This window comes from Caretta caretta, chromosome 11 (genome assembly GCF_965140235.1).
Source record: "Caretta caretta isolate rCarCar2 chromosome 11, rCarCar1.hap1, whole genome shotgun sequence".
NCBI classification, from domain to species: domain Eukaryota; kingdom Metazoa; phylum Chordata; order Testudines; family Cheloniidae; genus Caretta; species Caretta caretta.
Genome location: NC_134216.1, coordinates 52700753 through 52713292, shown reverse-complemented (window position 1 = coordinate 52713292; position 12540 = coordinate 52700753). Strand labels below are relative to the sequence as shown.

General features: G+C 37.2%; 1 protein-coding gene across 1 annotated transcript in view; it reads left to right on the top strand.

The window, feature by feature from the left end:
* The window catches only part of HIBCH (3-hydroxyisobutyryl-CoA hydrolase), an 86228-nt gene that overhangs the window by 38933 nt on the left and 34755 nt on the right, over positions 1 to 12540 (top strand). Inside the window, exon 7 of the mRNA XM_075118024.1 lies at positions 8886 to 8964. Within this exon, the coding sequence (XP_074974125.1) occupies positions 8886 to 8964 (79 nt within the window). The remainder of the gene's footprint in view (positions 1 to 8885; positions 8965 to 12540) is intronic.

The window sequence follows — 12540 nt, the reverse complement described above, 5'->3', positions numbered from 1 at the left end:
CTATGCCTAAACCCCGATGAATGATCTCTACCTTTCATTTGCTTATCAGACTCTCTCTCCCTCTACTTCTCTTTTAGCTCAGGATCTCCTCAGTTTTTAAGGAGGAAAGTGATACTGTCTGAAGGGGATGGAATCCCCTGCTTGCCTGCCACCTTTCTGTGTCCCTGTGACCCCCCCATCCACACCTGTATCTTGATTTATCTTGTTCCCAGCATTATTCCCTTGTTCTTATTCTCACTGTTCCTTGCTTATCTGACCCCTCCCCATTTATTTTTTCCTTTAAAAAAAATACAAGGAACACAAACTCCTCAATTAATTCCTTGTTCACCAAGTAACTGTGGCCCCAATGCAGCAAGATACCTAGTCACATGCCTAACTTTAAGCATGTACGTATTTCTGTTAACTTTAATGGGATGATTCACAAGCTTAAAGTTAAATACGTGTTGCTGTACCTTGCTGCACTGGGGCCGCTAGCTCTGTGCTTGCATTTGTTTCAGAGGGGTTGAGGTTGAAAGATGTGCAGACATGGTGCCTACAGGAGCCAGAATGCTACGTGTGGGGGTGGGGCTCAGAGGATCACAATGCTGGAGCTAACCACCCAAGCGATTTGATTTTACTTTTTCTCCTGATCCTTGGTATCTGTCTGGGTTTTAATGGCTGTCCAGCTGCCATCTTATAGACTTCTAAACTATTTCTATGGCCACTAGGTAGCAGTATGGAGGAAACTGATTTGCTGGTGTTTACTGGACCTTTCGTAGCATCAGATGCTGCAGAAAACCCTATAAACAAACTGAATGAATCCAGACTTTTTAAATCAGAAATCAGTAGAGCACTACTTATACACTATTTCATTACCATTGTTAAACACAGACAATTATTTTAAGTCCACAGATGTTTCATTTAAAATAAACATTAGCCGAAGAGTAGCCCTGAATAGAGATGAAGAAGAAATTTGCCCTACTATTGATCCCTTATATTGTCAGTATCCTGACCATGCTCGAAGACTGCTGGAAGAAAATATAAATGTCATGTACTATGTCTTCCTTAACATTCGTGGAGTGTTGGGTAAGCATAGAGAAAAAAGAATGGGTGAATTTAGCATTTGACATCAGTGTAGGGTGACCAGATGTCCCAATTTTATAGGGACAGTCCCGATTTTTGGGTCTTTTTCTTATATAGGTTCCTATTACCCTCCACCCCCTGTCCTGATTTTTCACACTTGCTGTCTGGCTACCCTAGATCAGTGTCACCAGCTAGTGTATAAACACAAAAAAAAGTTTTTTCAGACCAGATCTAAGTCTTTTCCTGCCATATAGGGTCTACTTTCTGTGGCATTGGAAGTCTCAAATCTTCTGTTTCCCCCAGTGTCTTGGAAGACTCTTTGATAAAGGAAATATCTGAATGCTGATGCCATGAAGCTTTGTAGGCTTGGTGGAGATAAGAGGTAGAAAGTGACATACAACATTGAAGCTGCAGCAAGAAAAAATCTCTTACCCTTACTACTAAAAATAAGAAATTGCAGAATAATTCTAATTGAATAATCAAATGTTAATCTTGTCAGTCTATTACCTAAAAAATAAAAATACTGCCAAGTTTTGTGTTAAGGCAATACATATATTGCCAGCTAGCTTCACTATATCAATGGATTTCTAATTCAGTTTTAAACTGTATTATATATAGTTGTACCTATAAATTAGATTAAAGTTAAATTAATATACACACACTATATCGGATACATGAATAATATATTACAATTAAATTATACATTATAGTTATAGATTGTGCTCAATCCGATCTAACTGATTACAGGGGGTTTGGTGGGACCAAATTTGTTTAAATATCTAGGACTATATTGGAAGAGAATCTACACATAAAAAGCCAGGCTGGTAGTTCATCAGATAAGAAGATTCAAATACTGGAATTTTGCTAAGTAGGGCGTGGATTTTGGCCATAGATAAAACACAATACAAGTAAGCAGTAAAAAATAAAATGCGACACTTGGACTTGATGGCTTTTGGCAATGAACTGGAGCACAAAGAATCAGAGTGTGTCCAAAAAATGCCAGCATCAGGCATGGCACAAACTTTGTCTTTTGAAGTTAGAAACAGGGTTTGAAGAAAGAAAACATTTAAAACTGAAAAGTGGGTCATCAGCAGCGGCATGGATAAAAAAAATTGATTAAAAAACATTTTTTATTTAAATTGAAATTCTTGGCTTTTAAGTACAGGTTTATTTTTAAAAATAAACATTTAAAATTAAAAGCCTATGTGACATTCTAAGCTACTTATAATCTATTAAAATAATCTTAATTAAATAAAAAAATTTAATATTAAGGCGTAAGTGTTTGCTGCCAAGTTTTAAAAGAAAGTCAAACAACCAAACTGGTGGACATCACTTGCTAAGCAGCTAGAACCAGAGTTTGCTGAAGTGCTAACTAGCTTTTCACAGCAGTAGAATCTTCTGCAGGTTCAAAAAGAATATTTTCTTCATTTCAGTTTAGTTAGCTTGTTCAGTTCAATGACCAGTTCATTCAAAGTTAAGACATTGACTGGGAGTTGAAAAAGCAGGAAGGTTTGTTTTCCTCTTCCAGCTCAAGAATAAAAACGAGGTGTGAGAGGATGAGATTCACTGGTTCTAAAAATCTTGAAGAACAGGGTGAGCAGAAACAATCAGTTCATTTAACTACGGATAATACTTCCTTAGTTTTATATTTAAAACATGTTTTGAGAGACTTACGTATCCACTGTATTTAAGGTAGTCTTACTTAATACAAGTTAAAATGCTGTTTTTGTGCATTAAGTTAAGATAATAAAAAGGTATATAATCATGATTTAAATCAACAAGCAGGAAACCTTGATTTAAATTGATTTTAATCATGTTTTGCAGTTGTACTTTTTACTGGTTTTTCAAAAAGGTCCTTCCCATTGGTGGTATCCATTAAAATATGCTGATTTGCAACTATTTATAGCCTTTGCTCTAAATTTGGCACTTTTTGGCTAACTAGGAGGATACATATGTCTATACCACCAATGAGAATGAACTTTGAAAAAAAAAATCAGTAAAAAGTACAAATTTAAATCAATTTAAATCAAGGTTTCTTGCTTGATGTAAATCGTGATTAAAATTGGTGATTTAAATCACTGGTTTAAAATCAGTCCACTCTCAGTATTATCATAAATAGCGTATACTAACTTGATCAGGTATTTCTCAGCAACATATCTACAACAATTAAATCCCAGCGCTATAAATCATAACTAGTGTAATTAAGTCCGTAGGACACCCCACAATCCTCCTTTATAGTCACTTTCTTTTTAAATGTAAAATTTGTGTTCCATTAAGCAGTCCAAGTTTATACGAAGGCTCTTGCCAAACTAGCAGAAATTGCTTGTTTCAATAAGTGTTTTGAGTTTTGAATGGACTTAGTTTATTGTCTCTGGTCATTCAGCACATGATAGCCTTAGCTCAGTTTACTTTATTATGCCGTATTGATCTTGCAAACCAATCCATCTGGTCTTTTAGTAACTGCATACTCTGAAACCAGATAAAACTGAGTTATGCTCTTTGGGCTGGTCCATAACATTATGAATGATTAATTGTTCTGCATTTTATGTGGACAAATTAGTTTTGATACATCTTAAATTAAGACTCACTATTGTCTGAAAGCCTGGGTAATGCTCTTAGTCCATTGACAAAGTTATTGATCTAATGTAATTGTAAATCTCTGCGTTCTGAAGCTTTTTGGAGTAATTCCACTCATTTGCTTTCACCACTAACACCTCTGAAAATCTGTCAGCTGGAAAAGATTGTTCTGTGTTGCTTTTAATGCATCTGTATTTAATGATTATACTATTTCGTGTCCAGTCTGCGTTCATCACTACATTACCTTTGGGCTTTGAGCCTAGCTTTTCAAGATCGGAATGGCATCATTTAAGTACATTTTTCTGATTGCTGGAGGAAAACCCCCGGAAAGGAACACTCAATGCAGAAAATTTTAATAGTTATATTGTCAGATTTTTTATTTGATCAGTTAAAATCATATCCACTGGTATGAATGTGAGTTGAGATTAGAATTAGGTTTCTCTTTGCTATGCTACATTACTGCAGTCACTCTTTCTATAGCACTGCATCCCTGAAAACTCTTTTTTCCTTCTACTTGATGTGGTATGCATTAACAAACTGAATTTCCCATGAAATCTTGATTCTGATTGCTTAGTAAACAGATGATAGTATTTTACAGTTTTGTAGTGAGACAGACATTTTATGCTTGTAAACTAAATATGTACAAGGGTATTAATTCAGCTAAGGAATCCGCTCCACTTGATACTAAGTGCCATTTTTTATACACAATCAGAACAGAATATGGTGAATATCAACAGTCATTCAGCATCTTTGTCATTTTGATTATCACCATTCTTAGTATTCCTAACTGCTGCACTGCTAAATCCACGCTCAATTTGTAAACATCTTCTTTTGGACGTTACAGGTTCTCAGACTTGCTAATATCATACGGGCCATGCTACAGTGTAACCCTTGATGGAAAGTGTAGCTGTATGATTTTTTTCCTCTATATAACAATAACCATTTACTCAGTTTCTTCCCATAGAGAAGCCTAAGGCTCTACAGCCATCATGAGGTCGGGTGTAGGGAATTGAGACTGGAAATTAATGGCATTCACTACACAAAAATTGTACAAGGTGGTATTTCTTAGGAAGTCTTGTATGTAATTTACAAAGTTCAGCTAGTTCTCTGGGCTTCTAGAGTTAGCTTATACAATCATGTAGAGAAAGCATTGGCTTTGGAATTGGGAAATTTTGTTTCTTCATGGTACAAGACTGATATTATATTTTTCTGCACTTAAGTGTTTTTAAACAATTTGAAATAGAAGTCCTTAGTGTACAAGACAGGTGCAGTACTGCTGTGTTGCAGGATATTGCTTTATTTTGGGGGGAGGGAGGGCAAGAATCAGTACCATTAACCATGTGTGCAAAAAGCTACATTTATTCTGTTATACTAATTCATTCTCTGACCTCAGCTGTAAAATACTGATTGCCTAATTAGTCAGTTACATGAGGGTTCCTTTTTTGTTTAAAAAAAAAATCTATTCTGTGTCGCCTGACTGCCTTCTCCTTTTTATGCGTGGTTATCACAACATACAGGGCTTGGGGGGTGGGGGGGGAGAACCACATGCCCCACTTCCATATGATGAGGAAGCTTTCCTGGGCGAATGCTTTCAGCTTCAGCAGAATCTACACTTGCATTCTCAAATAAAAATTTCCAGCCTTACTGCTGATCACAGCCTGACACTCCATTGCCGCAGGATGGTGAAACCAAATTTCACACTTTAAAAATGTAAGACCCCCCTCTGTCAGCCTAAAATATAATATAAATGCTAAATACTGTGATGGGTGGGCATGTGTGTACGCACACATGTACCCTACTCCCTTCTCAGGCCAGAATCAGAACAGCTCAGGTGTGTAACACAGGCACTATGCTAAGAGGAAGATAGAACCTTCTTCAACTCAAGTGGTCTGTGTGAGGAATGGAGTGCTAATCCTCACTAACCCTCTGAAGTTCTGATGACATTGTGCTACAACCATAGCCAGCAGAAGTGTTAGGTGGCCACTGAAGTGTTAAAATATTTTATGTTCACCCTTTAAATTATGCTTGAGCCAACAATCAAGCCATTGTCCACTAGTTTGTCATTTTGTACCTTAAATATGAGATAATGTGAATTACGGATGTTGCAGAATGTAGCTGTACTCTTTGCAGTCCCTAATCTTTATATCCAATCCTAAATTGTTTGATTTGTCTTTTTGTCCTTGTACACACTTGTGATGAAATCTGCAAGAAAGTTCCGCATTTCAAAATTTGGTTTTGTTCCAAATCAGAATGAAATAATTTTTTTCCCCTAAAAAGTTCTTGCAAACTAGAAATTCCAGGAAAAAAATTTGTTTCGGAAACACCAACACAGATGTTTGCAAATCGAAATTTGCACCCAGTGGACAGGCAGTAGCAGAATGAAACTGACCTAGGAAATTTTCCAACCACTCAGTTCTAGTAATTTCCTGTTAGAGACCCATATAATTTTTATTTATTTATTTTTTTAAAAAAGAAGAGAGTTCAAGTATTTGAGTGAAGGCAGAATGAAGATGTATGAAGATTGTTTTCAGTTTGTAAAAATAAATCACCACCAAAACCAGAATGTACTGGCGCTGTTACAGCTAGTAGTCTTATCCAGAATAAGTTTGGTTCCCCCCAAAGACCCATCATCATCAGGGAACTATCTGAGCAAATAAATTAACCTTACATTGTATTTTGAAGGTCATTCTCTTGATCTAACAGGAGGGGCCGGAGTTCTAGATGAAAGGGTATTCCATTGAGAACATTTTGCCTCCAGTCCCAGATGTTTGAATATTGGGACTGTTCAAGCACAGCACTCTGGCATGCAGCTGTTCTGATGCGGCAGAGGGAGAGAAGCAGCCTTCTAGGTAGCCAGGACTAACTATACAGGACTTTATAGATCCACCTGCAAGGTGAGAGAGTTTCAGAACTCAGGCTGCAGCCTGAACCCAGAAGTCTACACTGTAATTCAACAGCCCTGCAGCCTGAGGCCCACAAGCCCGAGACACCCATGGGTTTTTAAGTGCAGTGTAAACATAGAGAGCGCTCTGAATTGCATTCAGAAGCAGAGATGGAGGTGGTGCAAGACTTTTGGATAGCGTACTGAGTGTTCCCTAAATAAGCATGCAGCTAGTTTTCTGCACTAGTGGGAGATTAGAATCATAGAATATAAGGGTTGGAAGGGACCCCAGAAGGTCATCTAGTCCAACCCCCTGCTCGAAGCAGGACCAATTCCCAGTTAAATCATCCCAGCCAGGGCTTTGTCAAGCCTGACCTTAAAAACCTCTAAGGAAGGAGATTCTACCACCTCCCTAGGTAACGCATTCCAGTGTTTCACCACCCTCTTAGTGAAAAAGTTTTTCCTAATATCCAATCTAAACCTCCCCCACTGCAGCTTGAGACCATTACTCCTCGTTCTGTCATCTGATACCATTGAGAACAGTCTAGAGCCATCCTCTTTGGAACCCCCTTTCAGGTAGTTGAAAACAGCTATCAAATCCCCCCTCATTCTTCTCTTCTGCAGGCTAAACAATCCCAGCTCCCTCAGCCTCTCCTCATAACTCATGTGTTCCAGACCCCTAATCATTTTTGTTGCCCTTCGCTGGACTCTCTCCAATTTATCCACATCCTTCTTGAAGTGTGGGGCCCAAAACTGGACACAGTACTCCAGATGAGGCCTCACCAATGTCGAATAGAGGGGAACGATCACGTCCCTCGATCTGCTCGCTATGCCCCTACTTATACATCCCAAAATGCCATTGGCCTTCTTGGCAACAAGGGCACACTGCTGACTCATATCCAGCTTCTCGTCCACTGTCACCCCTAGGTCCTTTTCCGCAGAACTGCTGCCTAGCCATTCGGTCCCTAGTCTGTAGCTGTGCATTGGGTTCTTCCGTCCTAAGTGCAGGACCCTGCACTTATCCTTATTGAACCTCATCAGATTTCTTTTGGCCCAATCCTCCAATTTGTCTAAATTCAGAAGATTCAGAAGTTTCTTCAGGGGTAACCTCCTATAGAGTGCATTGCAGTAATTAATTTGGGAGGGAAGTAATCCTACAAAAAACTAGGCTGGTTGTCAGTTTAGCACTTTTAGCCTTTTGCCTATGCTAAAATTAGTCACTCATTGCTCTTCTGATTCTTCTATCATTTTATTTTAATGTTGGATTATTTAAAAGTGATCTGCAAAGGAAAAGAAAAAATGGGTTTGTGCCTTTAAAAACAAAACAAAAGAAACCCCACCACACTTTAAAATTAGGCTTTTGTCTATACGGGAAAACTTGAAGGATATCTAGAAAGCTTGTCTTATTGACATCGGAAGTACTAAGAAAGGGAAATCTAAATTGTAAGGAGTGATAGTCATTAAGACTGTTTAAAAGTCTGGTTATGGTTTTAAACACCTTTTTAAAAACACTTGGGAGAAAAGTTCTAAGAATTCAACACTCCATTGCTGACGACTTCACAAAAATGCTGAAAATTTGAGTTTGAATTGCCAATTAGTTCTTCATAGGAAAACTAGAAAAAAGACTCAACATTTCTGATTTCTGAGATTAAAAAAAATATATACACACATGACACTATACAGAAGCAAATGAGGCACAAACATTTTTTTCCTTTGCAAGTCACTTAAAAAAATATTGTTTTCCATAAAAAGGACTGTATTTTAGTGGTTTAAAAGCAGGAGAATGAGGGCTTCTCTAAATGGACACTTACATCACAGTAAGCTTAGGTGTGATCTACCCCACTGTGCATTAAGTGTCTGCGCAGAGCCTGCTACTGCACACTGAGTTCCCTAGTGTGCTTTAATCTACTCCTGTTTCAAAGCGGGGTAGATCTACCATGCACTAAAAGTTCCTCAGTGTGATCTGAAGGGTCCACAAAAACTAGTGTGGGGAAGATTTACATCCCTGATTGTACACTTAGTCTGTGGCATTTAGGCAAGTCCCGAGTGTCTAGATTCCTGGCTTTTATTTCTACCTATTCTGCCACGAAACTGGGCAAGTCATTTAACCTCTGTATGAGTCATCTTAGGCAACTAGTAATACTTTCCCCAAGTCCCAAATTTGTTATGATGATTGCCTAATGTTTGTGCTATCAACTATTTTGGGATACTATGTTGAAAGTCTATGCATAAGACTAAGTGTTATAGTATTTATACAAATAGAAGTAATTCAATGACATTGTTTAGTAAGAAATATACTTTAAGTGGAGCTGTATGTGTTGGTTTTAAACATTACAGTTTCTGTATTTAATACTTTTCTTGATAGGGTGTTGGTCTGTCAGTCCATGGACACTTTCGAGTGGCTACTGAGAAGACACTTTTTGCAATGCCAGAGACAGCAATAGGTAAAGATTGAATACAATGTCATCTTTTAATGTGTTTCAAATGATACTAAGTTTGTTCATGTAACTAAGAGAAAGTGTACTTGATTGAAAGTAGAGAAACCCATGAAAGAAAATTTCAAAAGGGACTAGATGTAACATTAAAAGTATTTTCTATTAAATAGACAGACTAATGGTAATGATACTCAAACCAGCACCTACTCTCTATATTGATCAAAATAAAAGACTGGGATAAAATATTTTTGATAATTGAAGTGAGGGACTGATCGCATTGGCTATCGCAGCAGGGACTACAGAAGACTCCCAATCTAATTGTGCCAGTGCATTCCCATTCTCTGTTGCTGTTCTAAACAAGAATTAACTGGGCTAATTGATCTGAGGCTTTTATGATGATCTGCAAACCAATGCTAGAAACACAGGTTTAAGGAGAACTTAACCCACTGCAGTGCCTAAATCTGTCATTGGGATAGATTCAGATCTAGAGCAAGCAGGTGTAATTCCATTAATATTAGTTAAATTGCACTCGCTTATATTAGCTCTGAATTTGTCCCAGTTCATTTTGCTAAGTATTTATTCAGTGAAGATAAGTAAATATTTCAATTGGAACGCTATCATTTTTTTTAAATAAAAAAAAATTCCTTTAGCCTGTGTGCCTTATTGGCAACTAAAAATCATAATATGGAAAACATGCTACCAGTTTTTTAATGGTCAAAACAAAAAAAGTCAGTGGAAGGAATTTGGGAGTGTTTACATGCATACTGTGACACCAAGGAAAAAATCTGAAAAATATAAACTTTATTAAAGACAGTTATTTTAAAGCTAATAGCTTATTCAAACTGAAGGAAATAATTAATCGGGCCCAATCCTTCAAGATGCTGAAGGCCTTCAATTCCAATTGATTCCAAAAGGTAGTTAAGGATACTTAACTTGCAGGATAAAAGAAAGACAAATTAGAGTTCATATTTTCCACTGGCAATTATCAGCCATTTTTGCTTATTGCCAGGACAATTGCAGAATTCATAATGAAATTATTAGACTTTATAAATTGAACTTTAATATGAAGACTTTATAAAGGGTTAACTGATAGTTTAAATTGTTTAACAATTTAAACTAACTAATAGCTCGATCTGGTGGACTAACAGGTTGCTTATAAACAGTGGCTTATTAACCTTCTACTGATGTGGTTAGGTGTATACTTTCTATTTGTGTCTATATCACTTGTTACCCTTTTGTAAACCATTCATAAAAAGCATGGCCAAAAAAAAAAAAACAACTGTTAGAGGACAAGTTATGTTTAATCTTTTAAAAATTAAAATCACAAAAAATAGCTTGGTAATTTGAATTGTCTTAGTATTTACTCAGGTATAAGTTGCCTATTCTTCTGAAAAGTTGGTGCTTTGAAATTAAGTGCCTTGATTACAATAAGGGTTGCACAGATCCCATTTCTTTGTGAACTTTAATTGGGCAGGGGCTTTCTTTAAATGGAAGATGTGCAATTTCCACTGCAGCCCTTTTCTTGCATTTAATTCCCCTCCTTGCACAGCCTTTTATAAAACATTCTAGCAGTTTTTCCTTTCATAAATAGGATCTTTTAAAAAAAAATAGACATTGTAAGGGTAGCTATTTATTAATGGGGCATCCCATTGTGCCATTAACAGAGAAAAGATCTGAACTGGTTTGCAGAATTATTGCAATAATCTTGATTGGGGTACTATAGAGGGTGCTTAGTACTGTCCTGTGTGGTTAAGGTACAGAAAAATTTGCCATAACCCACATTTGTGGATACTTTCTAGAACAGTGCTCTCTTATCGAGATTTTTCATGTTTGGTCTCTCCCTGAAGTTTGTTTTTAGTTTGAGCAAAGTTCTCTTTGCCTCATTGCAATTCTTTAAACCAACCTCTCCAACCAAGGAAATTAAATGCAAGACAAAAATAAAAACCTACTATTAATGAAACATTAAAATTGTGAAATCAAATAAGTAAAAAGATTCACAATTTTGTTTGAGTTCAAGTTCTGGCAGTGATGTTTCTACCACATTGCACTTACGTAGAATGTTTCATCCTTCCTTCTATTTTCAAATGGAAACCTTAATACATTCCTCTGTATTAAGAATGTAGACTAGAAAACTCCATTCCCTACTCTGGGGGAATTCTGTGCCAAAATAATTAAAAATTCTGCATACAATATTTTAAAATTCTGCAAAATTCTGTATTTTATTTGTCAAAACAATAGCATCACACCAGTTTCAATTATTTTTGGTCATTTTATTTCCAAATACCTGTCAGCAAGTATGTCTAACAATACAGATGACAAAAAAGATTCAGGAAATGAACAGAACTGAGTAATAATTTATTTAAACTACAATATAGACCCGTATTTCCTGCACCTCTCAGAAGCAGTGCAAAGGTTTGGGGGAGTCAGGGGTAACAGAGGAGCTGAGGGTGCTAGTTCACAACAGTAACTTGTGTAATACTTTGCTTCATCTTTTTACTTCTGAGACTGATTAGTATATCTGCCAGTCTGGAGCTGGAGACAGATGACAAACTCAGATCTTCATCCTGAGTAAGAAAGTAGTTTGAGCACAGTATTAAAATCCTAAAGGTCAGGATTTCTAATCCCAATTCTGATCTTTGTCTTGAACAAACCATTTAATATTTCTGCATCTGTTTTACCATTTCTAAAATAAAATATTTATGTAATCTACCTACCTTGCCGCAGTGTTACAATGTTTGACAAGTATTTGGAAAATGCAGTAATGTAGTTGCTAAGTAGTAGTGTGAGAAGCAGAGCACTTGAATACTCTTCCCATTTTTGGGGCAGTTTTTTATATCTGCATCCGTCGCAGCTCAGGGTACCAGGTTCTGTCAAGCTTCCTTTTGGACCATAATTGTGCTGTGTTCACTCTGAAGTCAAGAAGGGACACAGGTGTTTGGCCATAGATCAATGGTTCTTAACTGGTTTTGGTTGGAGTTGTCCTGTAATGACTGGGTACTACTTCACTGTCAAGTCTTCTTCTGCCATGCCCTGATGCAGCTACTACTGTCTCCTTTATTCTGTTGGTTTTTCTTCTTGTTCTCTTTTCTTTCATCTTGTTGCTTCCACAGCCAGCTGGAAAAGAAACTACCTTGAGATCATGAATAGAAAATAAGTCAGCAGCTCAGCTTACACCACTGACTTCTCTATATCCCCTCTGGCATTGCCTTCAACTGGACAGTACTTGTGGTGCTGTAAATCTCCTTTACTCTCCACAGAGAGCCAATTGGATATAGGGGACCAGCCCAGGATATCACAAGCTTCCTTTGTTTATATCTTCATTGTAGACCCTGTGATGGTGTTCGTCACATCTTGCAATTATTGCAATTTCCTCTTGAGCAGTCTAAGCTGCCTTCTCTCCATCTCAATTGGATTGGGAACCCCTACTGTAGTGTTTATTTTGGGCTTGATTAACAGTCTGTTATGTTTGATACTATATCACTGTTACCAGATTTGTTAGGTACCATTAGTGACTTTTTAGTATCCAGTGGTTACCACATGTGAATCTCATTTCCGAGGCCACTATGAAGGGAGATTTCTGGAGCC